This window comes from Gopherus evgoodei, chromosome 5 (genome assembly GCF_007399415.2).
Source record: "Gopherus evgoodei ecotype Sinaloan lineage chromosome 5, rGopEvg1_v1.p, whole genome shotgun sequence".
Lineage (NCBI taxonomy): Eukaryota > Metazoa > Chordata > Testudines > Testudinidae > Gopherus > Gopherus evgoodei.
This window is the reverse complement of record NC_044326.1, coordinates 98,788,759-98,815,636: the sequence shown is the minus strand read 5'-3', so window position 1 is coordinate 98,815,636 and position 26,878 is coordinate 98,788,759. Positions and strand designations below refer to the sequence as shown.

Below are 26,878 nucleotides of genomic sequence, written 5' to 3'. Positions count from 1 at the left end.
CCGGTAATTCATTTGATGGTTCCATCCTTGGATGAATGGTTTATTTTCTAGATGAGCTTATTCTAAATTGGAGGTGACCCTAGCAAAACACGACGTGTTATGTGAAAGAGGTGGTTTAATTCTGAAAATGGAAATGTAATCCCATTAGAAAAGTTTTACGTGTTCACTTACTAAAGTTTTAATTAATGGAACATCTATAACTGTATTTTGAGAACTAGCTTTGAGGCAGGAAAGCCAGAGAATTCTCATATGACTATGATCTGTTCTTAACCTACCTCCTTTGTAAAGGGGGAAATTAATTCATATATAAGCAAAAGTACTAACAAACAGCCTTGACTTGGATTTAATAGTCTTTATCAGTCTGCCACAACATCAAGTAATGTTTTGAGGTTGATTTCTTCCTTTTTTTAAAAATACTTGTTTTGTGTTTTTTGTTTTGTGTTTTGTTTGAGATATACAACTCACATCGCATGTCCAAGATGGAGAAATTCAATTCCCTTGCAAATATGAATTTTTGTAAAGGACAGCAATTTTTCCAAGAAAATAGTTTCTCAGTTCTGTATTTTCCTAAGAAACGCTCCATATTTACTAACTTATTCCACTTCTTATCAGAATTCAACCATGTATATGTATATGTATATATGTATATATTAACTTCAGTGTAGTTCATACATTGAATTTGGCCTAGTACTAGTAGTACAAAGTACGAGTACCTTGAGGAAGTCTTGTTGCAGTTACACACTCAAGCAGTTGGGTGGTGGTGCTATACTAATGTTCTCACCAGGATGTCCACCGAGCCTTGCTTTGGAGGAAGGGTGGGGAGCATTATTTTTTATTGGCTTCTAGCTAGCAGAGCTAGACTTCTTGCTAGCAGAAATCTTAAGTTTTTAAAGCTTTGCTTTGGGCATAAAAATTTACCTCAATCTAGGAGGCCTTGGTGTTATGACATCAACACCTGAGACCAGTCAGTACATTTTTTGTTTTTGTTTTGTTACAGTTTGCCATCTCTGAAGACATGATTCAAAAAATGCTCAGTAGGCTTCTTTTACTCCCTTTTGTTGGGTATAAAGGGAGTCACTACTTATAATTCCTGGCCTAACTGATACCACAGCTGAAAATGCAGTTTACTAATAGTTTCCACATACTGTTATGCAGTGGTTAGATAAGTTTATAGGTGCTATTAAAAATCCAGAGTGCATTAGGTAAGATAAAGACAAGGTGATTTTCTTTCAAGCTCATAACATCAAATTAAATCCATTAATAAAAGTTATTTTGAGCTTTAAGTCGTCTTCATGTGTGAAAAGCAGCACTGTAGTAAATTTTGTGTTCTTTTCAAATATGGATAGTTTAGCTAGTTGTGTATGAATGTTTTTGCATAAAGAAGCAAGTTTTATTGCAACAGGACACCCCCTTGTGGTGAAATGCCAATAGCTCAACAGAAGTGGTTTGCTTGTGTGCTCAGCTGGCCTGAGAAAAGCTTGGTGTGGGGTAAGGGAGAGAATAACTGAAGAAACTGAGCGATTTTTGGGGGGGGGGGGGGGGGGGGGGAGGGGAGAGAAGGGAAGAAGGGGGAAACTTTTTTTTTATATTTATATAGAAAGAAATACTTGTTAGCTGTATTTTTTTTTTAAACTTTACTGTTCCTTTTTCAGTTTCAGTTCCCTCCACCGCCCCACTGAAGGAGAAAAGTGTGTGTGCTGTTTAGGGGATCTAGCCACACTTGCCTAATCTCAGTTCCCATGTCTCTATTCAGTAAAGTTTAGAATACAATAATGAAGTAGTAATCTCATTTAAAGCGTGACCTTTCAGCTCATAACTCCTTTTCTTCTTGGCGCTTGTGACCTTCTGAAGGTGAAAGCTTTTGGATGTGTTCTTAATTTCATTCATGAAAAAATTATATTGCTAGACTAATAGCAGTTTGCCTGAGCATGTAACCAAACTGTTTTTTCGGAGTGTAGTTTGGTGGTTTAACTTGCTTGAGGGTGAATATCTTGCTGTGTTATCTTGTATATTAAATAGTGTGCTTTTGATAGGTTTCAATTCATAATACCCAAGAGATGGAACAGCAAATACAAACCTGTATGCATTCATCTAGCGGGTACTGGAGATCATGTAAGTATATAAAACTTTAATTTCTCATTAAAACTTTTAAGTTTAACAGTAATCTTTTAACTGTATTCTTGTTTAAATATTTCCTCTTTAGTACTACTGGAGAAGACGCACACTAATGGCCCGTCCAATGATCAAAGAGGCTTGCATGGCTTCTCTATTGTTAGAAAACCCTTACTATATCCTTTTGTTGAAAACAAAATGCTTTAACATGTCTCAAAGTGCTAACTAAGGGGAGGAAGATAGAATAACATTTATTTTATCAAGTATCAGAGGGGTAGCCATGTTACCCTGGATCTGTGAAAAGCAACAAAGCGTCCTATGGCACCTTATAGACTGACAAATGTACTGGCGCATAAGCTTTTGTGTGTGAATACGTCATGCGTCTGACAAAGTGACTATTCACCCACAAAGGCTTATGCTCCAATACATTTGTTAGTCTATAAGGTGCCACAGGACTCTTTGAGTATTTTATCCAAATGGTACAGGTTGCATAGATGAGTGGTGTTCAACCAGCGGTATACAGAGGTCTTCCTGGGGAACATCAACTTATCTAGATATTTGCCTAGTTTTACACCAGGCTACATAAAAAGCACAAGTGAAATCAGTATAAATTAAAATTTCATACAGACAGTGACTTGTCTATACTGTTCTATATACTATACACTGAAATGCAAGTATAATATTTATATTCCAGTTGCTTTGTTTTAGAATTGTATGGTAAAAATGAGAAAGTATGCAATTTTTCAACAATAGTGTGCTGTGACATGTTTTTGTATTTTGGTGTCTGATTTTGTAAGCAAGTAGTTTAAGTAAGGTGAAACTTGGGTTACGCAGGGCATAGTAGTCTGGAAAGGTTGAGAGCCACTGGCATAGATCAGTTGAAAGTAGGGATATGGCTGTTGGTCATAGAGACGTGACTTCTTACTGTAATCTTATTACGTCAACCAAAGTGGTATCTCTAAGTGCATAACCATGGAATACAATGCTGATGATGCCATAGCCAGTCTAACATAAGGTGTTGCTCTTCTGGAGTTTCAAAAACAAAAAAACCCTTCCAAACCACTCTCATTGGTTACTGGGGTACTAGTTTGATACTGATCTCTCTGTAACCCAGTCATCGAAGTACTAGACAAACTTCTCCTAGCCACAGCCAAATGAAAGCAAAATATGTCCTTTTGGGGGGGGATGGGGTGACGGGGAGGAGGGGGATGTGTTTGTTTGTTTTTTAAACAAAATGTCCCACCCCATCCCCCCAAAAAAGTGTTTACTTCTCATGCCTTCACTTGTTGAATACAAACTGTTGGTACTACAAATCCCTTTGATAATGTTCACCTGGCTTATCTCTAACATTTTAGGCATTTTTTTCTATCTGTTGACAAAAGCTACCAGCCTGAATCCATCCTCCTTTCCAGTGTTGGGTAACTGCCCCAAATGCCTGCACCAGGTTTCACTCAGAAGAATCAGACTATATCACTTCCTTTTTTTCCCTTCACTACTTATTTCATTAGCACACTGTCCTAAATTATGAATGACTTCATCACAATTTACACTTGATTTTATTTTGTACCAATAAAACAATGTAATTGGGTAATAATTTAATTTACAGAATTGAATTCATCATTGTACTGCTGACATAAGTGATCTTTAATTTTAGTCTCAATTTTAAAATGTAAGTGTTAAAATAAAAAGTTATGTAGTGATGCCTAGAAAATGAATATATTTACGTTTATTTTCTTTAACTTGAGTCTTTACATGGCTGCAGAAAACCTAAGGACCAAATGTAAGTATTAAGATTACTTCTCACAGTACAGTTCTAATACTCTGTCTTCCTGACTCAAAATGTATCCGAAGTATAGTGATATTTTGTCTCAAGAGGGCTGTAGCCTTCTGTAACTTAGAGACATGATGCTGAAAACGTAATATTTACAATAAACTGCTTTGTCCAAGCACAGTGTTGTAGTTGTTCTGTAAGCCATACTCCATTCACTTAAGTGTTCAGCACATGGAGTAATTGCACTGTTCAGCCCCAATATGCAAACAAATACTAGACTTTTGGTCACTGTGAGAGTTGAAACTGAATAGCTTTTCAATTTTTCTTTTTTCTTTAAATTTGTTTAATGCATTGTAGGAGACACTACACGGATTTCTCAGTGCAGTGACAAACTTCCCACTTTATAATTTCAGTCTTACAGTGGCACTGATGATTGCTCCCAAAGCTGACTTACTGATTGCTCTTCACATGTTGTGTGCAATTTTTCAGTGATGTAAAACAGGTAAATAAGGAAAAAAAGTTGTCTCTGCCAATGACATCTTGTATACCTAGCACTGTATCACTTAGTTTTATTTGATTTAAAATAAAAAGGACTGTTGTTCCTTCACAGCACAGAAGATTTCTGCTCATGAGTTTCCAGTGCTTGCAGCACCTCAGTTTATTTGAAGATATGGTGTTCCTTAATTCTACACTAGTAATTTAGAGGGTGCTTATTTCTAGTCTTCATTTGAGCCTGGATCACAAAAAATTATAAGAAAAAGAAACACACATCCTGTGGGCCTTGAATGTAGAAAGATACTGAAGACTTTGGACTCACTCCTTCTCTTATTGAATTCAATAGAAATTCAGCCATTGGCTTCACTGGGGGTATGACCAGGCTCTGTTTAAAAGTAAACTGATTAAATGAAGACTGTGCACATCTGATATTGGAAAATAAAATATTTCTTTTTTCTTTTCTGCTGAGGAAAGAAGATCAAGTTTAAAAAATGTCTCGGACCTGTTTGTGATGGGAGGAGCTCTTGTTTTAGAATCAGCAGCTCTTTTGCACTGGCTAGAGAGAGAGGGCTATGGACCTCTAGGAATGACTGGAATATCAATGGGAGGACATGTAAGCCTTTATATTTACTGTTAGAAATTTTTTATCTTTTTTTTATTTGTTAGCATTATATATGTACATTAATAACTAGGGAAACCTAACAGTTTACAGTGTACATGGGCTGATTATTTTAAAATGAACAAGTTTTAGAATAATGAGCAACATAACTCGATATTTTGGCATGACATGCCATTATTGAGGATATGCAGATGTATTCTCACTGTATATATACCGTAAAACTCTCTTACAGATGAATGTTTAGCCTGTAGCAGTGTAATTCTCAGTAACTTTTATTGTCATGCCGCTTAATCTGTTAATATAGCTTTTTAAATTGTGACAGACTGTAGGGCTCAGATCGTGTGGGTGAACAGTCCTCATCCTCCAAAGGAAACCTGTACAAACCTTTCAAGAGAATGAGCTTGGGAACTTAAATTTGTAATTCTGCTAGACACTAAAAATCATTGACTGAATACAATTACTGGATTTGTAGCTTATTACAACAATCTATAACCCACTAACAATTCTCAAGCTGCTTTCTTTCTTTCCTCCCTATGACTGGAGGGACATTAATGGGTCATTTCACCTTGAAAGGTCCTTTTGAAATGTGTTAAGTACTTATGCTAAACGATCTGTTCCATCTTGTGTTTAGCTGTGACACTCTGTGTAAGACCATGTCTACACTACAAAATTATATTGCTGTAACTTAAAGCATGAAGCCACCACAGTTATTAAATCACTTGTGTGTGTGCACTTGTCTTCTTGCGTTGGCTGTGTATGTCCTCACCAGGAGCATTTGTATTGATTGTATTGTCAATGTGGGGCATTGTAGGATGGCTCCCAGAGGCCAGCAACAGTCTATGTAAGCAGTGGAGTGTCTAAACTGACATTGCCTTGACCTAATGACATTGGCTGTGACTGTATGCCTCTCAGGGAGGTGGTGTTACTAAATCAGCCTAGAAAGGCACCTACATCGGTGGGAGCCAAATTTACATGAGAACACTTCCCTAGCTAGGTTTGTGCAAGGCAGCTTGCATTGATTTAATTGTGTCGTGTAGTCCAGACCTAAGTTTTCCCAAACCTGAAGAAGAGCTGTGTAATCTCGACTCTCTCTCACCAATAGAAGTTGGTTCAGTAAAAGATATTACCTCACCTACCTTGTCTCTCTGAGATTGTAAACTCTTTGGGGTAGGGACCATATTTTTATTCTGTGTCTGTATAGCACCTGGTCCAGTGGGGCCCTGGTTCATGTTGAAGGCTCCCAGGCACCATCACGGTGCAATAAGTTCTTATGTAGTGTTCTTCATCCTTAGAAAGCACTTTAAAAAGGAAGGTAAACATCGTTATCTCTATTTTAAAGGTTGGGGAAACCAAGGACAGGGATGGAATCCATACTCTCTGGACTCCCAGACTATGACCCTGACCACTTAACTATGTTGCTTCTTTTGTTAATGAAGATGCACGTAATAGTTCTCCATATTAAACATGTGGGGTGGATAAGTTCGGCAGTATGCCCAAGTTTGGCAGTATGCCCAAGAGTATTAAATTAAACCACAGCTTTGCAAAACCATGCAACCAGTGTGGGGAAAGCAATTTTCTGATCCTCCTGTGTGCTGCATCTATGCTCCAGAATTTAGTGATGAATAGAATTTACCACATTGTGCACTCTGATAATTCTGAGCTGAGAAGGAGTTATCTGGACTCTAAGGGAGATAAAAATAGAAGTCCATTTACATGCTCAGTTTTCTTCTTAATCTTATTGTTTGTGGCATGCAGATTCCCTCAATGTATTTCAAAAGCTGCAGAATTTTTGATAGTCCTATTTGTGACTCACCTTCAAATTTGTTTGTTTTGAAGTATGTTTTAGAAGGTTGTTGAGAGGCCTTGAAGAGATGATAAATGAAGTTCTCATGGAAGAATCCTGATTCATTTTGCATCAGGATGAGTGTTCTGTTAAAAGAAAATTCTTGTCCCTAAAGCAGAAATACTGCTACTTTGGCTGTGAACCAATTTCTTGGCCTGCTAAACCCAGGGATGCGAGTTTAATCCTTCAGGGGGACGTATAGGGATCTGCAGAAAAAATCCGTCTGAGGATTGGTCCTGCTTTGAGCAGGGGTTGGACTAGATGACCTCCTGAGGTCCCTTCTAACCCTGTTATTCTATGAATAAAACAAAGCTAACGTATCAAAGAGACTACTGGAAAGAACAGACTTCCTCAGTCTTTCTGGATTTTGTGGAGGAGAAGTATATAACTGCAAAGATTCTTAGCATTGATACTACACGAGATAAGCAGTTACTGTGTGAAGAAATACTTTAAAGATGAGAATTCTAAAAATGACTAAAGAGAAATTTTATTGAAATATCTTATTAAAATATGCAGTAGATCATCTGATATCAAAGTTTTTTTTTTTTTATTTAATAGATGGCTTCACTAGCAGTGACAAACTGGCCTAAACCATTGCCATTGGTTCCTTGTCTTTCCTGGTCCACAGCTTCTGGTGTCTTTACCACGGTAACTAAATTATTTTTAGATATGTTAATATTCTAGAATATGAACAGATGAGAAATCTCAAAGGTTTGAGTTGGGCGAACTAACATTAAGGGAGATTTTTTTTCAAAGGCACAAATGGGAGTTGGATGCCCAACTGTCCTCTGAGCCTTCAAAATCTCCCCCATAATGATGCTTCTGGATAGAGCCTAATTATAGAAGCTGCCTTTTGTCTCATGCAAGAAATAATGGTTTTAAACTATTTAGAGTTTTTTAAATGTGTAAATTTACAGAAAATATATCTAATGCTATAGTATATTTAAAATTAATGTTTAGGCCCAATATTTTTCTATCCTAGTAATATACAGCACAGTAGAATATGACTTAACAAACTTGCTGCTTTTGATGAGAACCCTGAAATTTCACTGGGAAAGGGTTGTGGTTTTTTAATTATTCCTCTTCCTGGTTACTCTAGGTTTCTGACTGGTAAGGGAAATTCTTACGTGGTGTCTTAAAACAGGTTCTCAAACTGTGACCACCATTGAGAACATGTCTTCACCACCCCTTCTTGAATCACAACAGTTTTTCCCTTCTTCCACATAAATTTAAAAGTTTCTCACATTCACAGCACTCCATTAACTTTACTTTCTAATCTTATAATCTTTCTTACTCATTAAACTATGTCTAAACATCTCTCCTTATTAATTCCCTTTTTCTCTTTAACTTTTTATTTTACTTTCTTGTACGCTGCCGATTGTCCCTACACTAAGATTTTAATTAATATTTGCCAAGTACCTTCTCCTCCTGAAAGCCATATATGGAACAGTCTTCCTGGAGTAAGTTGTCCATATGTATTCCACTGGTGCACCTATACCCCCTACACTCAAGTTTGGATTCTTTGTGCATCAGTGTCCTTTGGGGCCATGCTTGCACCCTGAATCTATTTGTATCTTCCACCTAAGGATATAAAAAGTGTTACGGCCTGAACTGTTCCTCAGTTCATTCTTGCTGTGCGTGGCTATGAATCAGAACTTAGGGTATATCTACACTTGTAGTTTTTGCACTGTAAGTTTTACCAGCGATAGGGAACTGGTAAAAGTAAAGCGCTGATTTGTGTACTCACTCAGTTCCTCAGGCGTCAGACTGTTTACACTAGTAGCACTTCTATCGCTGATGAGTGCAGCACTGTAGGGCAACTATCCCACAGTGCAGTTGTCTCGATAGGTCTTGTGGGAAAGGGTGGGGTGAGCGGAGGGCATTTTCAGTGTCCCATGATGCACTTTCCTGTCCCAGCGGCCCCCTTACTTCCTTCCTTGTTTTTTTGGTGGCATTTTTAAAAACCCCTTGCTATCTGGCTGCTCTCTCCCGCCACATCTACAAGCAGGAATGGATCCTGCACTGCTGTCCACTACACTGATGGCTGTCGCTTGCACTTCGCGCTTGGCACTGCAGCTGTTCTTAAACTTGCAAAGAGAGCTGCAGTCAGAGATGCCTGATGAGCTGCCTGAAACTGGAACTGATGAAATAAGTAACATTCGATTGCTTTTGGCATTAACTGAGGAGCTGTGCACTGTGGAACGGTGTTTTGGGGCTAGGGAAACTAGCTTGGAGCGGTGGGATCGTATCATTATGCATGTCTGGGATGATGACCAGTGGCTTCAAAACTTTCGGATTCAGAGAGCCACCTTCATGGAACTGGGAGCTGAACTTTCCCAGACCTGCGTCACAAGGACACCAGACTGAGAGTTGCAATCACTGTAGAGAAGTGTGTGGCAATCACGTTGTGGAAGATGGCGACTCCAGACAGCTACCAGTCAGTTGTGAACCAGTTTGGAGTGGGGAAATCAACCACTGGTGCTGTGGTAACTCAAGTGTGCAAGGCCATTCGTCGCATCCTACTGCGCAAGACTGTGACTCTTGATAATGTGTGAGACATTTTTGATGGCTTTGCAGAAATGGGCTTCCCTAACACTGGTGGTGCAATAGATGGAACGCACATCCCTGTTGTTGCCCCAACCCGCCTTGGCACTAAGTGTATAATTTGTAAGGGAACTTCTTCATGGTTTTGCAGGCAGTAGTGGATCACTGTGGGCATTTCATTGATATTAATGCCGGATATGATCTGGAAAGGTGCATGACGCATGTATCTTTAAAAACTCTGGCCTGTACAGAAAGCTGTAAGCAGAGACTTTCTTTTCAGACCAGCAGATCACCATTGGGGAAGTGGAAATGCCCATTGTGATCCTGGGAGACCCAGCTTACACATTGATGCCATGCTCATGAATCCATACACTGGAAACCTAGATGTGAGTAAGGAATGTTTCAACAACAGGCTGAGTAGGTGCAGAATGGCTGTCGAATGTGCATTTGGCTGTTTAAAAGCTCACTGGAGATGTTTGTACAGTAGACTGGAAATGACCGAGGACAGTATTCCAATGATTATTGAAGCATACTGCACTTTACATAACATTTGTGAGGGGAAGGGCGAAAGGTTTACTCATACATGGAGTGCGGAGGCCAAGTGCCTGGCTGCTGAATTTCAGCAGCCAGATACCAGGAGTATTAGAGGGGCACAACGTGTGGCAGTTAGGATCCGGGATGCCTTGAGGGAAAAGTTTGCAAATGAAAATCATGAAACTTTGCTGCTGTGCTTGGGAAAAGAAGTGTTAACAGCATGCGCTGTGCCACATGGCGGTTCTTGTAGCTGTGATTACATGTATAGATATGTGAACACAAATAAAGCTTATTTTTTTTTAAAAAGTGACCTTTTATTTTAAAAATAGAGAAAACACCACATGCACATGTATCAATCCTGAGTGGTGGTGGTGAACAAGGGGGGTGGAGTGGGGTGGGGGACTTGTATACCTTTTTTAAAAAAAAATTCCTTTTATTTTAAAAACGGGAAAGACCCATATACCTCACAGCTGTGTATAACTCAGCTGTCGTTTGACAAGCTGTCTATGGATGTGGATTGTTGAGGAATGGAAAAATTTGCAGTAAGCCCATAAGAATATGTAGAGGGAGTTAGAGGAGTGCAAGGGAAAGAATTCTGCACTTGCTGCAATGGGGAGGCAGGCACGAATCAGGTCACTCTGCAGTGTCATGAGAGAATGCAACATGTCTGTCTGATGCTCCAGAACGTGGATTAGCCTCTCTGTGGCTTCCCTATGGAAAGCATTGTTCTCTTTTACGTCTTGGTTCTCTCTCTGTTTCCACTTCGTCATGGTTTCTGTCCATTTATTTTTACCCTGTGTCTCTGCTTGGGAGTGCTGAATGATATGACGAAACATATCCACCCTAGTGCATCTTGGCTGCTTTCTTATATGTTGAAGACTGTCTGCTGCAGTGCGGGGGTGGGTCTTGCACAGTCTTTTCTGGGGAGACAAAAGCAACACATTGCTGTGAAACATACATACAGGAATCACTCCGTATACAATACACCACTGGTAAGAAATCACTGTCTTGGTGACAAAAGTCAAGGATCCATGGTGCACAAGAACCCAGCAATGGTGAGGGAATGCAGGGTTAGAGGGTTTATTGCCTACACCCATTCTGAAGAAGACTATCATGACGGGAGGGCCCCCAGCACACAAACACAGCCACCTTAGTACTTTTCTGTGCCCTGAACCTGCTTCATGCATTGTTAAAGCAAAGCAACTTACCAGAGCTCTGCTCTCCTGCCTCTGCCTCAGCAGACAGTGGCTGCTCACACTAGACACCTCCAGAGTGGAGAAGGGGTCCTGAGTGTACACAGCAAGGGGTTTCATAGCTTCCTCAGTTTCCACGTCTTCATCTGTGACCTCCTCCTCCTGGCTAGGGCCACTTTCCACTGCCTCCGGACATGAAGTATCCACTGGGCTCTTTGCAATGGAGGTGGGGTCACCACTTAGGATTGCATCCAACTCACTGTAAAAACAGCAGCTTGTGGGTGCAGGCCAACTGTTTGCCTCCCTCATCTTGTGGTATGCACTTCTCAGCTCCTTCACCTTCGCTCTGCACTGCAGGGTGTCCCTGTTATGTCCCTTCTCCTGCATACAATCTGCTGGTAGGTATTGAAATTCCTATGGCTGGAATGCAGCTGGCACTGCACAGCCTTCTCTCCCCAAACACTGATCAAGTCCCATAGCTCGGCATTGCTCCAAGCAGGGGATTGTTTGGTACGAGGAGCAGCCATGGTCACCCGAGCAGATGAGTACTCACAACAGGAAATGGAGTTTCAAACTTCCCAGGGCTTGCAGGGGGAGGGGCAAATGTCCCTTTACCTGGCATCAGAGCAGCAGAGATCCTGGCCAAAGTAGTCACTTTTGGAACTGTGGGGTATCCTCCTGAGGCCAAAAGGTGATTATACAGGTAGAATATGTCTTCACTTTAACAATAGCGCAAAAAGAACATCGGAAAGAGCTGTATGCCTCTCATGAAGGTGGTTTTCTTTTTGTGGTAAAACTCAAAAGTTTCACTGCAAAAAGTAATTAACAAGTGTAGATGCTCCCGCGGCTTTAAATGGTAAGTGAAGACTTACCCTTACAATGTCCATACTTTTCCTTTGTGTGGTCTATCCATTGACTTGTAAATAGATAAGTACTTAACAGTTAGTCATTAGGATTAGGTTTAGTTTTTTTGTTAATGTTTCTTTTCAGAAGAGGAAACTCTTCTTTGTCCCTTGACACTTCCCTCTACTGGGACTAGTCTTTAGGACTGAATACAAATCTCCAGGCTTTAAGGCTTTAATGCCCCTTAATGAAGGACACAGACGATGCTTGTTGTGTCTAGGTAAGAGCTACATACCAGACAGATACGCCATTTATTAATTGTTCTCAAAGGGCAAGGTAGTCTCACCTGAAACTTTCTTCTAGAGAGGTCAGGGCACCTCTTCAGATGGAGTGTCTGGGACTGAAAATCCTGAGTAGTGCACCTGCTGGCTTCTGTGCTTGCATATGTTAAACTGGCATATCTCACTAATCCTCCTCAGCTGGTAAAAACCTCAGAGGTTATGGGGAGAAAGGAGCACCAAGGTTTTCCAGGAGAAAAGATCTGGGTCTCTCTTTCACTGGGTCCTACCTCTAAGTCAGAAATCACACTGGCTGCCTTTGGAAAAGGTAGTTCTAGGAGTGAAAAGGGATCCTCTGACATCCACTTGGACATTAGTCGCCATGCCTCCGTACTGACTTCTTCAGTTAGTCAGAAATAACCTGGTACCGATGCCTTGGCTGTGGTGCACCATGATACACATCTTTGGTACCAGTGCCTTCTATTTGCTTGCCTACAGTCTTAGCTTACTTGGGGCTGAATCCTTATGTCAATGGACCTTGTGGTTTCTTTGGTACCAGACTTGCAGCTCTAGTATCTCCTCTAGTACTGGCTGCCACCCCTATTTCAGTACTAAGCACATCAACAGTACTCATTAGTATGCAGTGTGAATTTGCTCCTATCACTCCAGGTGAGACTGCTACACCCTTATAAGAGAAGCACTTCTCTACTAGCTCAGATAATGGCAGGAAGGAGTCACCAATACATTTCCTGATGTCTAAGTATTCTGATCCATATGCCTGAGAGTGTGTCTAAGGCTCATTTTTATTAGCCCAGGTATAGGAACTCTCAGCAGGATACTGCCTCATGAACCTGTGCTTCATATACACATCAGTACCCCCTGAGCTTATTGGGCATAATGGGGATTACAACTGGCCAGAAGACTAGCTTCTGCATCCCAGCCCAGAACTAGATCTTCGTTCCCTACAAGACTCAAGGGAGCATTAATCAGCTCCAGCTGTGCTGACTGACCAAGATGATCAGTGTTCTGATGAAAATTTGCAAGTGGATCCCAGAACCTCTCTTCTCGTTATTTCGTGATGAAGCTGTGGTATCTCCAGTGTCTACCTCAGACCCCCCATGACTTCAAAACTTTCCAGTGCCTGCTGTGCAGGATGACAGATCCACTGGAAATTCCAGTGGAAGTTGTCAGGAGAAGTCTCCCAAGTTCCTAGATATCTTACACACCTTCATGCCTGGAACTCTTGCAGTGCCCATAAATGAAGAGACCATTCGAGTCCAACAGATTGCTTTAGCAGACCCCCAACTTCCCTAGCTCTGACAGAGAGCAGATTGCTGCTACCAGGTGCTTTTCATCAGGCTTTGAACTATTTTATATGCACCCTGTACGTGGGTTGTTGGTTGCAGCAGTGCCTGATGAGAAAACCAGACACTGTGGTCAACAGAAATCTACACTCTGAGACAAAGAATGCTATAACTTTTTTTTTTTTTTTGGTTGTAAAATTTATTCATCAAGTCCAGCAAATGAGAATCCCCAGTTAGCAGGCCTTATTGGCAAAATATGATTTACTTGAACTGGGAATCAAACTTCAAATTTGCTGACAAAATTCCACAGGAGAACAGAGGCCTGGAAATCTGTGGTTGTGTGTTTCTTTTTTAATAGAACTGGAAGGGATCTTGAAGGTCATAGAGTCTAGTCTCCTGCCTTCACTAGCAGGACCAAGTACTGATTTTGCCCCAGATCCCTAAATGGTCCCCTCAAGGATTGAACTCACAATGCTGGGTTTAGCAGGCTAATGCTCAAACCACTGAGCTATCCCTGCCCCTTGTTGTGGAGGAACAACTTGTAGCACACATCTCCAAGTGGCTGGTCGATGCTGCATACATGACATCCAGTTCCATGGCCTCTTTGATTGCCCTGATAAGATCCTCTTGGCTTCAGTTGTCTGGAATCCCTAAAGGGGATGCGTGTAACAGTAGAGGCTGTACCGTTTGAAAGGTGCAAATGCTTCAGTGCAAAGACTAATGAGCCTTTTCATTCCCAAAAGGACTCTTGAGCGATGCTGAGATCTCTAGGAGTTTGTACTCTTTTTATCAAAAAGAAAGCAATTTAGGCCTTAATCCTGTCAAAGTCAATCCTATTATGCACAGTATAGACAGTCTGAACTTCCCTCAAAATGCCAGCACTCCCAAAGGAGAGAATCTTCTACCTCTACTACATTTTTCCCACCAAGCTCTGTCTTCATCAAGGCAGCAAATATGACTTCTTGGTCAGGAGAAAAGTGTAACCTATACTGGATCCCTTTTCCACCCTTCCCCCCCATCCTCCTTTTGGGAAATGTTACTTTTATTTTTGTGGGGCTTGGTACACCATCACCCCAGACATCTGGGCCCTAAAAACTGTAGAGATGAGATACTCCATCCAATCCCAAACCCTCTCTATCCAATTTCCCCAGCACTTTCACAGGATCCCGTTTATGAGTATGCTACTTTAAGAAGTTCAGTCACTTCTGAATCTTGGAGCAGTGGACGATGGGCAAGGAGGGTTTATTTCCATTATTTTATAATTTCTAAGAAAAAGGGAGCAGGCAGGCACTCTGTTCTGGACTTCTGAGACCGCTGAACACCTTTGCATGCAGGCTGAAGTTCACGTTGGTAACTGGCCTCAGCAATTCCAACCATAGATTGACAGGACTGGCATTCAGCTCTTGAATCAGACACTTATTTTCATAAAGCAGTCTATCTTGCCAACAGGCAATATTGAAGGTTCCAGGTGGACTATTCCCACTAGTAATGCAGAATCTTGCCATTTGATCTGTTGACAGGGTATTTATAAAATGTGCAGAAGTAGTGGCAGTTTACCTCAGAAGACCAGGTGTCCAGATTTACCCATACTTGGATGATTGGCTCATTAATGTGAATGCTCTACAGTAGGTGACCAGTTTCACACAGCAGACAAGAGGTGGTCAGGAAAATTGTGATGAAACATTTTTCTTTGGAATTTGCAGAGTTGTCAGTTGAACCATTCCAGCAATAGTTTCAATTTTAATGACCTTCTCATGGACTCCATGCAGGGCTTCCTGGCTCGCCATCTTCCCTCCAAGATGGCTGCCAAGGGCCATGAACTCCCAAGATTACCAACAGTGATGGCTGCCAGGAAACTGGGAACCTTGAAAACTGGACTTGGATTGGAATTGACAATTTTTGTCAGATTGATCTGCCCATCACTGAATAGCGGTCATGAAATTTACTAGATGTTTGTTGTCAAGTTAATAAGAGTCTGGTCAGATTCATGACTGCTATTCAGTGGTGTGCAACTGTGAAACTGACAGTCATGTTAGTTTCGGTCATGGGCTGTCAGGTCTTCTAGGGTCTTTGGCTCTGTGGCTGCCTACCAGGTTGGCAACTAGGGATCAAGGGGAGCACACTTTGGGAAATAGATTTTATTGCTTCTGAAACACAATGTTGCAGGATTTCAGCTTTGGATAATTTGCACTTTTGTTTTTCTTTCCATTTTGGGATGAAAAATATTTCTGAAAATTCAAATTTTCACAGAACTAAAATTTTTTTCAGTTTTTTTTCAGTCAGCTCTGCTGCATATTCTACAACTTTTCACCTCTCTAGGGCTCAAGGTAATTGAAGAGAAATCAGTGCTAATTCCTATGTTAAGGATACAATTTATAGGGGCAGTTCTGAACTCCACTACAGCAATGGCCCATCTGCCCCAGAAAGATGGCAAGCCATAGCAGATCTTATCAGCCACCTACAAGTTCATTCTCTGATATCTGTGAAATTTGCCTCAGACTTCTAGGACACATGGCATCCTGTTTACACATAACTCAGCATGCCTGACTTCACATTTGGTGTATGGAAGAGTGGCTAAAGTCTGTGTATCAACCAAACAGATATCACCTATACATGAGGGTTCAGGTCTTCCCAGAAGTCTTGTCATTAATTTGGTGGAAGGACCTTCTAGAAGTTTGTAAGGGAGTGCCCTTCTCTCCACCATTGCCATCAGAAACTTTGACAGATGCTTATTGGGTGGAGAGCCCACTTAAACAATCTTCAAACATTAGACTTGTGGATACATCTACACAGCAGCTGGGATATGTAATTCCCATCTCGGGTAGACATCTTCACTAGCTCTGCTCCTAAAACTAACCACCCAACTACAATCAAAGCCAGCCTCCTGGAAACATACTCAGGTGGCTAGCTGAAGCCACCACCTTTGCCGTTGCAATCAACTACTATTTTTAGGCACTAGCTAGTTCATACATGTCTACTTGAGTTGGGAATCCCACCTCCCAGCTACTGTGCAGATGTACCCTTACTGCTAAGGGCCATTTATCGAGTGTGCACGGTATTCCACCAAATTCTTAAGAGTTTATTCAAATCATGGTGAACAATACCACAGCAATGTTTATATGAACAAGCAAAGGGTCTCACCCAAAGTTCTTGCTGCGCATAGTGTCTGATTTCCATCTTATCAAAGTAATACCTCTGCCTGTCTTTTTTCCAAAGCCACATTCCAACAACAGGGAAGCTAAACTTCAAATCTTAGACATACTTAGGGTACTTTCCTTCCAACTTGATAGGTCTAAGCCATTTAGGGTATCACCTAGGTTATTAGTCTGACCTCTGTCTCTCTCTTCATAAATTACTATCAGTGCTGGGGCTTTGTCATTTTATTTCCACGTGCATTAAGTTGTGCTATAAGAGACTCACCTTTGAGGGTTACATATCCTTCCCTCCTCCACTGTTATGGAATTCTGTAACACCTGGTTTCTGTGGTGGTGAACGAATTGAGAGATGGTTGGGGACACCCTACCATTTACACCCTTAAGTTGGAAGTACAAGGATATTGAGGGTACAGTCAGTCCCAACAGATTCTGCTGGCCAAAATAATCTGAACTTGAATGCCTCGGACACGTGTGCACCAACAATTGAAAATATATAGACAACACATCTCAAAGAATCACAGTTACTGTTAGGTAAATGTGATTCTTCCTGGTATAGTAGCCATACACCACTCAGAGTTCTGTATTACACCCATGCCTCTTTTGATTGTAAGCGCTCTATGGCAGAGACTTAAAATACTTTTTTACACATCTGATTATTGTAGAGTGGTCTGATTAATGTACAGGTGAAGGATGGAGCTTTGTGGCAGATATGTTTTTGTAATGAAAAATGCAATAAAATTGTCAGACAAGAAATATGGTTATGGATATTCTTGTCTGATGTGTCCTACAGAATTTGTTACAGCTTCTAAGTCAACACTGGCTAGAATAAAGTTTGGGAATCTTAACTTTAACATATATAGATTTAGCTATTTTCTGCATCTTTCCTTAGTTCTACTGCCTTGGACTTTGATGATCACTTCAGAATAAATTCTTTGGATTTTTTTTTATTATTTTGGGAATTCTTATTTGCACTGTAATTTCAGGGTGTGTTGAGCAAAGCAGTGAACTGGAGAGAGCTAGAGAAACAGTACTATACACAAACTGTTTATGAAGAAGAAATCATTCAAATGCTTGAATATTGTGGAGTAAGTACAGTTTGTTTTTGCTATTAGCTTTATGTAAAATATAGTTTACATACAAAATCTGATCAAATACATAGTGTCATGTCTAGATACTTTCAGCAGACATTCATTATACATGTTAACATTAATGGTTTCTTACACTTTTTATTTAGTTTTAACAAATATTTGATGCAGAAGTACCCTTTACTTAAGAAAATATTAATACCTCCTAGTGTCATGTAATATATTTTTATAAGTGTTGAACTCTCTTTAGATTACTGTTCATGACTAGCTATGACAGACACCAGTTTACTTTAGTTCTCAAAATAAAGGTACATCAAGCACATCTATTAATTTATCATATCTCCATGTCTAATCAAAAAAAAAAATCTTGAGTTCCAGAAAATTTAAAAAATTAAGAACTTTCAGAATGTTCTTTGAAATGTTAGTTTTTGTAGGGGTGAGGAATCAAAGCATTGAAAACCAAATTCCCAAATGCCAGAAAACTAGCCATATAGCTTTGAATAGTGTATTGAAGTGCCAAATAAAGAAATGACTTACTGTTGAATCGATTATCTTGCTTATTCTTTTGTTGAAATATTTATACATACTTCAGCAATGAAAAAGACATGACCAGGTGTGAGTATATGATTTATTATGAAATAATTGTTTACCCTAAGAAGAAAATATCTTGTGACAGTGTAGTGGGGTAAAATTCTTCCTATATGAACACTGTTATGGCTGGATTTTTAATGTGTTGCAATTGCAATTTTGTAGTATTGGCCTAGATTCTTTTAATTATTTTAGTAATCTAACCTTATTCTCTAAAGATACCATCTGTGCAGGTTTCTCAGACCTGGTTCTGATCAGAGTGGGATTGGTAGAACTCGTTTGGTTCTGCAGAGTTTTTACTGTGATGACAATGGCAATGGGTAAAAATTTAACCCAGGAACTTTTACGGTTGTCTCATCACCCTTTACCAAAAATGCTGCCCTGTGAATGTTTTAGTTCTTTTTTGACCCATTGTTAACAACTGTGCTGTGCATAGGAGACCATTCAATGACAGTCACTTCAGCTCTTCACTAGATCCCAACAAGAAATTGTTGGGTGCCCTTTGCTTGTTGCAACCTTGTCTTCTAACCATTTCTGGTACAGTGAGGACACTTAGTTTCAGAGCTTTCCTGTGCGCTTTAGTGTTTGCTTTTTCTTAGCGCTTTGGCACCTCCCTTGGAACTGAGGCACAACTACTTTAGTGCCTTGCTTTGACATCTGCTTGTTCTTCTGGCAACACCCCAGCAGTGCTGAGGTATTAACAGGAGCAGAGGAACTGTCAGCTGGCTGTTTGCTGACAATCATTGTACACTGAACTCAGATTTGAGGATATCTTCCTAATACCCACAGGCAAATGGATTTTTCAAGTTCTGACTATAGCCTTTTCCCAAAGTAAATTTGGATGTCTGCTCTCTCCACAGCCTCAACAGTTATGGTCAATAAGTTGTTTACTGGTACCTGACTTTCTTCTAGTCTTTGAATAAATAGCTATTAGTATTACTATTTCTTCCCTAGCAAATTCAATGCTATTTTGCAGAAGAGCATTTCTGAAAAGCTGACCACTTGAGTTCTTTTCCAAGAAGCTGAAGTACAGTGTTTTTATACAGAAATAACATAAACATGGAAGCATAATACAGAATTATAAATCAGATGTCCAGCTATAGCTCTGCTCTAGTAATATCTGCAACGTTGTAATATGCTCAGAAATATGAGGGAAAGCTTAATAGAAGAAATAAAATTGGAAAAAATTAGAAGTTGCATAGAAATTTTCAGGTAGTTTCCTCATGTATAATGTTTCCCAATATATACTTGCTTTACTCGTCAAAAGACAGTTAACACCACTTGTGATGGGATTGAATGGTTCATAGGATTCTTAACAGAATAAGGATACTCCTTTTTTTAATTACTTGTTTGAGACTAGATCAGTTCAGGAATAACCAAAAGTAATTTGCATCTGACGTGATACTGTGTTTTAGTTCCATTTCCTAATGGACAGACAGCTGCATTATAGGAACCACGACCATAATTGAGTACTTACTGCTACATGATTGTCTGCTTAGGACAGGCCCAAAACTAGGATATAAGGTGGTGATATGGGTCAGGATTTAGATCAGGGGTCGGCAACCTCTGGCACGCAGCTCACCAGGGTAAGCACCCCGGCGGGCCCAGGCAGTTTGTTTACCTGCTGCGTTGGCAGGTTCGGCTGATCGCAGCTCCCACTGGCCACGGTTCACCGTCCCAGGCCAATGGGGGCGGCGGGAAGCACCGCGGGCCGAGGGATGTGCTGGCTGCGGCATGTAAACAAACTGGCCGGGCCCGCCAGGGTGCTTACCCTGGTGAGCCACGTGCCAGAGGTTGACGGCCCCTGATTTAGATCATTGACCAAGCTGTATGCCAAAGTTTGAACTTGTGCACCTAACACTGTCTGGCTCATACCAGAGCTTGTACTCTTCTCTCTGTCATGAGCGCTGAATTCTCTCACCTTTTTTTAATCAGGTTTACCAAACAATGTGAAAAACCCTTAATAAAAGGCCTGTATTTCTGTTTAGACAGACTCTTTCAAGATGGGACAAGACTTTGTTAAAAATTCCCCCAACAGTGTGGACAGTCTGAACAACCTAGCTCTGACTTCCAGAATGTTGAATCTGGATACCACAAGCAAAATTCTGTCTACAGAAGCCATTCACTGCCTTAGCACTAGTAAAAGTACACTAAGTGCCTCATCAGAAAGACTCTTACTGCAAGATGCTCCTAAAATGCAGTGTATAAATCAAACATTTTTAACCAGCAGCAGTAGCAATAAGAACTTCACCAGCCTGCAGGAGCACCTGATAAGTGAAGAAAGGAAAAGGGACACTTTACAGAGAGAATCACTAAGGTTCATGAAAGGAGTTATGGATGAATGTACCCATGTAGCTAATTTCTCAGGTACTTATTTATTTTAATGTGGGGATTGGGATAATTGTCTAGAATAACCTTTTATCTGTGCAGTAATTTTGTATTCATACTGTTTTTTCTCAAAAAGCTTGTATATTGAATTAGAAAGTGTGTCGTGGCTGTCTATACAGAATGGACATCTTTTAAAAATATGTATATCAGACTTATATCTGATATGGATCATCTAGTTTCAGAGGAACCTCCTTTTTGACAAATATCCTGGTAGTTCAAAACCACATGCTTAGCTATGTCAATCTAGAGCACGGGGTGGGCAAACTTTTTGGCCCGGAGGCCACATCTGAGTGGGGAAATTGCATGCAGGGCCATGAATGTAGAGTTGGGGTATGAGTGTGAGTATGGGGTGTGGGAGGGGGTGGGAGTTTATGAGGGGGCTCAGGGAAGGGGGTTTGGGTGCAGGAGGGGGTGTGGAGTACGGGAGGGGGCTCAGAGCAGGGTGTTGGGGTGCAGGAGGGGTGTGGGGTGCAGCAGGGAGTTAGGGTACTGGAGGCATTCAGGTTGTGGACTCTGGTCTGGTGTCGCTTACCTGGAGCGGCTCCGGGGCAGCAGTGGCATGCACTGGGGCCAGGGCAGGCTGCCTACCTGCCTGCCCTGGGCACAGGCCGCTCCCAGAAGTGACCAGCACTACACCTCTGCGGCCTCTGGGGGAGGGGGAGCAGAGGGCTCAGTGCGCTGCCCTCGTTTGTGGGTATCTCCCCCAAAGCCCCCATTGGCCGCGGTTCCCCATTCCCAGTGCCTGCAGGTGAGGGCAGCATGCGGAGCCCTCTACCTCTCCCCAATCCCACCCCACACCACCCCAGCAATCCTATGGGCCAGATCCAGTAGTTTGCCCACCCTGGATCTAGAGATATGCATAGAGGGATGCTTCAGGAGCTCCACCAATTCTCTAAGTCCGGTTTCAACTTGTGTGTGTTTTTCTTTTTCTCTTAAGTAGTATGTTGGTATATTACACAAAATGTGATTATATCTAGCAAGTGCCTATAACATGAGCTCATCTGCTTCAGGTATTGCTGGGGCCCTTTTTTAAGTGGGAAAAGATATTTCCTAATCCTCTGCTGGTCTATGCAAGCATGCAAATCCATGGTATATGATTTATTACATATTTAAAGGGATGTCTGAATTTTTCTAGGAGTCCATTTTGAAATATGTTTAGCATATCATTGTTTACCACTGTTATAAAACCACAGGTTGTCTTTAGAGGTAAAGAGATGGCTGTTCTGAATAGTGCCTTATTCCCTGTTTGTCATCAGATTACCCCATAATTAGCACCATAGGTGCTGGAACTAGGGGTTATGGGGGTGCTGCGGCATTATATGTAGGGTTTACAGTTTGGTTCAGTGGCTCTCAGCACCCCCACTATACAAATTGTTCCAGCACCCCTGATTAGCACTGAACCTATGAAAGTTATCCATAATTAAAATTACTGCTGAATTACATTATAAAATTGATTTTTGCCCTCACCTCTCATCTCAAAGCAAAGACCCCCTCTACCCCTACCCCCCCAATGTGATATTGAACTCATATTGCTCATATGTCTGTCTGAAATGAAGCTGTTTTGCAAAATTTGATGTTACTTGGATAATGAATTCCTGACTTGCAGTACCCCAAAAAGAGAGGTTTATGAGAGTTCAAAAAATCTTCTAACTTCTTTACCATCTTGTAACAAACACAGAAGGTCAAGGAGAAATAAAATTTTGTTCACTGACTCCCCCAGCAGGGATCTAGTGCCCAGGATCAAAATATAGTTATGTAATATATCTTTTATTTTGCAACTACACTACGGAATATATGCTCCATTGAGCTTAATACACTGCATCCAAGGATGGCTGGAGACCTAAACTTTCATTTAAAGAGTTTCTCGTCGTTTTTCACGCAGAGAGCTCAAAGTGTAACCTGATGATTAGGGAGACTTGCCAATGAAAACAAGAGATGCCCCGCAACTCATGTGGGCTTTTCCTACTAGCTACATTACAGTACTTTCATAAGTTACTGAGGAATACTGATCTGGGAGTAGAAAACAGTTTAATCAGAAAAAGTGAGCATTTACTGGAAAAATTCAGGTTTTTTCTTTTTTTTTTTTTTCTGCTCAGTTCCAGTTGATCCAAGTCTAATCATAGTTGTTCAAGCCAAGGAGGATGCGTATGTTCCACGAACTGGAGTGCGCAGCCTTCAAGATATCTGGCCAGGATGTGAAATCAGGTATCTGGGTGGAGGTCATGTCAGTGCCTACCTCTTCAAACAAGGACTCTTCAGGTGAGAAGTTATGTATAAACAGGGAAGCAAAAATAGGGTTGTGATCTTTCCCTAATACCGCATTTTTGAGGGAATTAAGTTTTCTATATTGGCATGTCAATCTTCTTTTAAAAAAAACAAAAACAACTTGTATTACTCCATTTAGTCCACTCATTGATTGAACACTATAATTTATTTCCTAGCCAGTGTATGTTCAGCAGGCACCAATTGCCCTACATATATTTTTGCAAGTGTTGTGTTTGTTAGAATGAAAAGTAGGTGAAGTCGAAATTTAAAATATTAGCTTACCTGTCAGACATGTTGCTGTAACTCCAGACTTGACATTGCATCTCAACCTTCTGAAACGTTATTTATATAAATACAATTCTAAAATCTTAATAAGTTACAATAATATAACACTCCTGATGTACTAAATTCCGTGGAGATGCAGGGATTAATGAGGACTGAATAGTCCATTTGAAGGACTCCAAACAAAAAAAGAAAAGATAAACATACCAAGGTTCAGGATCAATATCTGTGTAAAATTAGCACAGTTTTTGAAAATGTTGCAATACATAGAAAATACAGAAGAGAGATCTTTGTGTGATGAGAATTTCTTGAGAGTTGGGTACAAAAGGCTCTGATCCAACAAAGCATGTGCTTAACTTTAAGCAACAACTGCTCACATAGATGTTTTGCCGTATTGGAGGCCAAAGAGACAGGGGAAGTGATGTGAGAGGGAAATAATTCCTAGTACCAAATTAGAGTTGAAGAAAACTGTTTATTTTTTTAAAGTGTGGCCATGTGGACACAATCCTCTCCTAATATCATCTTTGGTTTGATCAGGTGGTCTGAAGAGCTGTTCCCATCAGTCTAAATAATTTCTGAAATGTGACACTGGAGAGCATTAGACTCTGTACTTGCAGTGCATATATAATAGTTTAGAATGACTGGCATTCTGTATATGAATATAAAGGTATTTCCCGCAGTATTAGAGCCTTCACTGTTGCTGCCTCCCTCTCCTTTTTGCAGTGTTTACCTTGTCAATGAAATCTTTCTAAGTTTGGGGTAAGGTTGATTGGATATTTATGGGCAGCCCTCCTATGAAAAATGTTTCCTCCTTTCTCTGGCTTCCTTTTGTTCAATGTGTGATATATTAATGTGTTAAATAAGTCATGTTGTTTGTTTACAGTTGTAGCCATGTTGGTTCCAGGATAGTAGAAAGACATTGGATCAACTCCTGTTGGTGAAAGAGACCAGCTTTCAAGCTCACACAGACATGAAGAAGAGCTCAAAAGCTTCTCTTTCATCAACAGAAGTTGATCCAATAAAAGATATCTCACCCACCATGTCTATCTCATAGTTTGTCTCAAACGTGTGGACCACTTAACCGATTTCTCTTTGAGACATTCCAGTTCCCATACTTCAAGCAATTGCAATGTAGGGCCCCATTAATATTTGTTTACCAACTTCTTTGCTTTTGAGGAATTCAGATTTTACACAAATCCTGTATTTCTAGCTGACCAAGTGAAATTCCTCACATTTGGGAAGCTTTAGGAACTCTTATTTAAAATGTTGTTTTTGCCTCACTTAAACTTTTGAGTTAAGTCTATTTACATATTTAATCCTTGGCTAATCAGATTGCCATTTATGTTAATAGATTTACTAATGTGGAACCCTGTGCATGTTGGTTTTAGACTACTTGTTTGTTTCACATAGATAACTGAACAGCTCTTGGTGAGGATTCTGACACTTGCTGACCTTTGCTGCATTTGAACCAATATCCTTGAAATGTGTATTATGCCATTTTTAATCCCCCTTGAGTCACTCAGCCCCATAACAAGTAAATATTAACCTTCCAAAAGTAAGAAGATGGAGGGCACTGAACCTGTGCCTGATTTCAACTGCTTTGTAGTGGTGCAAACAAGCCCTAAATCCAGTTTTTGGAAACTCTTGTCCTGTGTGTGTGGATGTCTTAGAAGCTACCACACCATGTTCTCCTGCGATGTGGGGTCTGGCTTGGCTCCCTAAGCCAAGCAGATTCCCAGTTGTTGTAGGGGGTCATTGGGACGTTTGGCAGCTGGTGCAGATTAGAGCTTGGGGTTGGACAGACATAATGGTGGTGGGTCAGGGAAATTAAGAGCTCTTGCCCTCCTCAGGTGTACCAAGCACTTCTATGACCCTATTTTTACAAAGAGGGGGGCGGAGTAAGCAGCCTCCATCTACCTGTGCCCAAATTATACTAGTAGCCTGTAATTCTTTCTCTCCATATTTTCTCTTTTAGGCAAGCCATTTATGATGCATTTGAACGCTTTCTCCGAAAATATGCTGTTTAATGGTCTTCGATATTAATTTGCTCAATGTGGTCTTATGTGAGCTTTCCATGTATGGAATTGCATATTGGCATACTTTGAAAAGCCAGCCAGTTACACCAATACTGAATGGATGGACACCAACACTGAATGTCACACCCAGCAATTATCAATATTGGCAAGCATTAATAATAGTAGTTTCAGTTCAACCAAATGCCCATCTAAGACATATCTGCATTAATTTGAACCATGAAAATTTTGGCAACATTTAACGTATAAGGGATTTTATGTACGTCATATCATCTACTATTTTATCACTTAAAATATGACATTCTGTTCTGAATAGTTTGCATATCAGCTGTAAAGAGACCAATATAATGCCAACTGAACTGTTCAAATCTATCCTTTAGGATTTTAACACTTCTATATTTAATGCATTGCTATTTTTTCCTGTTACCAATTTTTTTCCTGCCCACGTTTTGCCCACTTTTTTGTGTGCTGTTGCTGAAGATTTGCTTTTTAAAAAGGGCTCTTCCTGCAAGCCCAACTTCATGTGTTTCATTGCCGTTGTTTGCGATTGTCCCAAATTCACCATCGTGACTTAAAACTGCGGGAATAAATAAGAGAAGATGGACAGCAATAGGAATAGAAAAGTCTCTCTCTCAAAAAAGTGTTATCTAGGAAAAAAGTAAATAAAGGCATATTTTATTGACATGTTTGAAAGCTTTCTCTATTATGGAAGTCCTTTTTTATTTAAAAACTAACACGTAGATCATTCACAGTAACCACATAGATGTTCACAGCTGAAAAGAGAGTAACTGAAAACAGAGCACCCAGTAATTTGATTTTTACATGTTGTATAATTGGACAGTGTACAAGTCTGGTCCCACCAGCATTTTATAATAGAATTGCTTTAACTGAAAATAGCTTCTTGGGAGTAATCTTAATGCAGAATATAATAGCACAAAGACTGTTGATTCTACGCATTGTTTAAAGCACCTTATATTCTGCTGTAGAATTAAGACAACCAGTATTTCAGGTACGTGGACAGTCCTATTTTTTCAAGTGTAATCAGCACATGGCTACAAACATACCTTTCTTAACAACATTTTAGAGTTACACACACTACATTATGGAAGATGAACTTTAGATCTTGTGTAATCTCTCCTAATTTTACAACAATAAAAGTTTGTTTTTTTTTAATTCGATGAAAGTAAAATATTTAGGATTCTGAGCATGTTTAAAGAATTAATAGAATTTGTATTCTCATACAAGACCTGAATTTAATTTAGTAAACTAGTAACACATCCATAGTTTACAAGTAGTTATCCATTAAATACTTTGGCAATACGCTTTAAAAATAATAGATTGGGCGAGGAAGCTACAGTTGAAGCAATTTTTTTAGCATTGTTTTGATATAGAAGATGACTGGGAATTACAATTTTTTTTTCAGTTCAGTGTAATAGTATTGGATATGTGTCTCTCAACTTTCAAGCAGAGCATTTTACTTAAGTTTAAATGTTGAAATTTCTACTTTACATATAAAGGATATGGAGCAAATAAAACTTTGCTTGTA

The 26,878-nt window shown here is 40.2% G+C and overlaps 1 protein-coding gene across 7 annotated transcripts in view; it reads left to right on the top strand.

Moving 5' to 3' along the window:
- ABHD18 (abhydrolase domain containing 18) overlaps positions 1 to 26,014 on the top strand; it is a 47,929-nt gene extending 21,915 nt beyond the window's left edge. For 2 of the 7 annotated variants that reach the window (XM_030564117.1, XM_030564118.1), the window contains 9 exons: positions 2,034 to 2,112; positions 2,204 to 2,288; positions 3,865 to 3,892; positions 4,844 to 4,991; positions 7,399 to 7,488; positions 17,675 to 17,776; positions 20,353 to 20,731; positions 22,849 to 23,011; positions 25,275 to 26,014. In XM_030564117.1, coding sequence (XP_030419977.1) covers positions 2,034 to 2,112; positions 2,204 to 2,288; positions 3,865 to 3,892; positions 4,844 to 4,991; positions 7,399 to 7,488; positions 17,675 to 17,776; positions 20,353 to 20,731; positions 22,849 to 23,011; positions 25,275 to 25,326 — 1,126 coding nt within the window. In that variant the 3' untranslated portion in view covers positions 25,327 to 26,014. Of the gene's footprint in view, positions 1 to 2,033; positions 2,113 to 2,203; positions 2,289 to 3,864; positions 3,893 to 4,297; positions 4,386 to 4,843; positions 4,992 to 7,398; positions 7,489 to 17,674; positions 17,777 to 20,352; positions 20,732 to 22,848; positions 23,012 to 25,274 lie in introns of those variants that run through there. The other 5 variants (XM_030564119.1, XM_030564120.1, XM_030564123.1 and 2 more) reach the window with 5 other exon arrangements.
- The last annotated feature ends 864 nt before the right edge of the window (positions 26,015 to 26,878 follow it).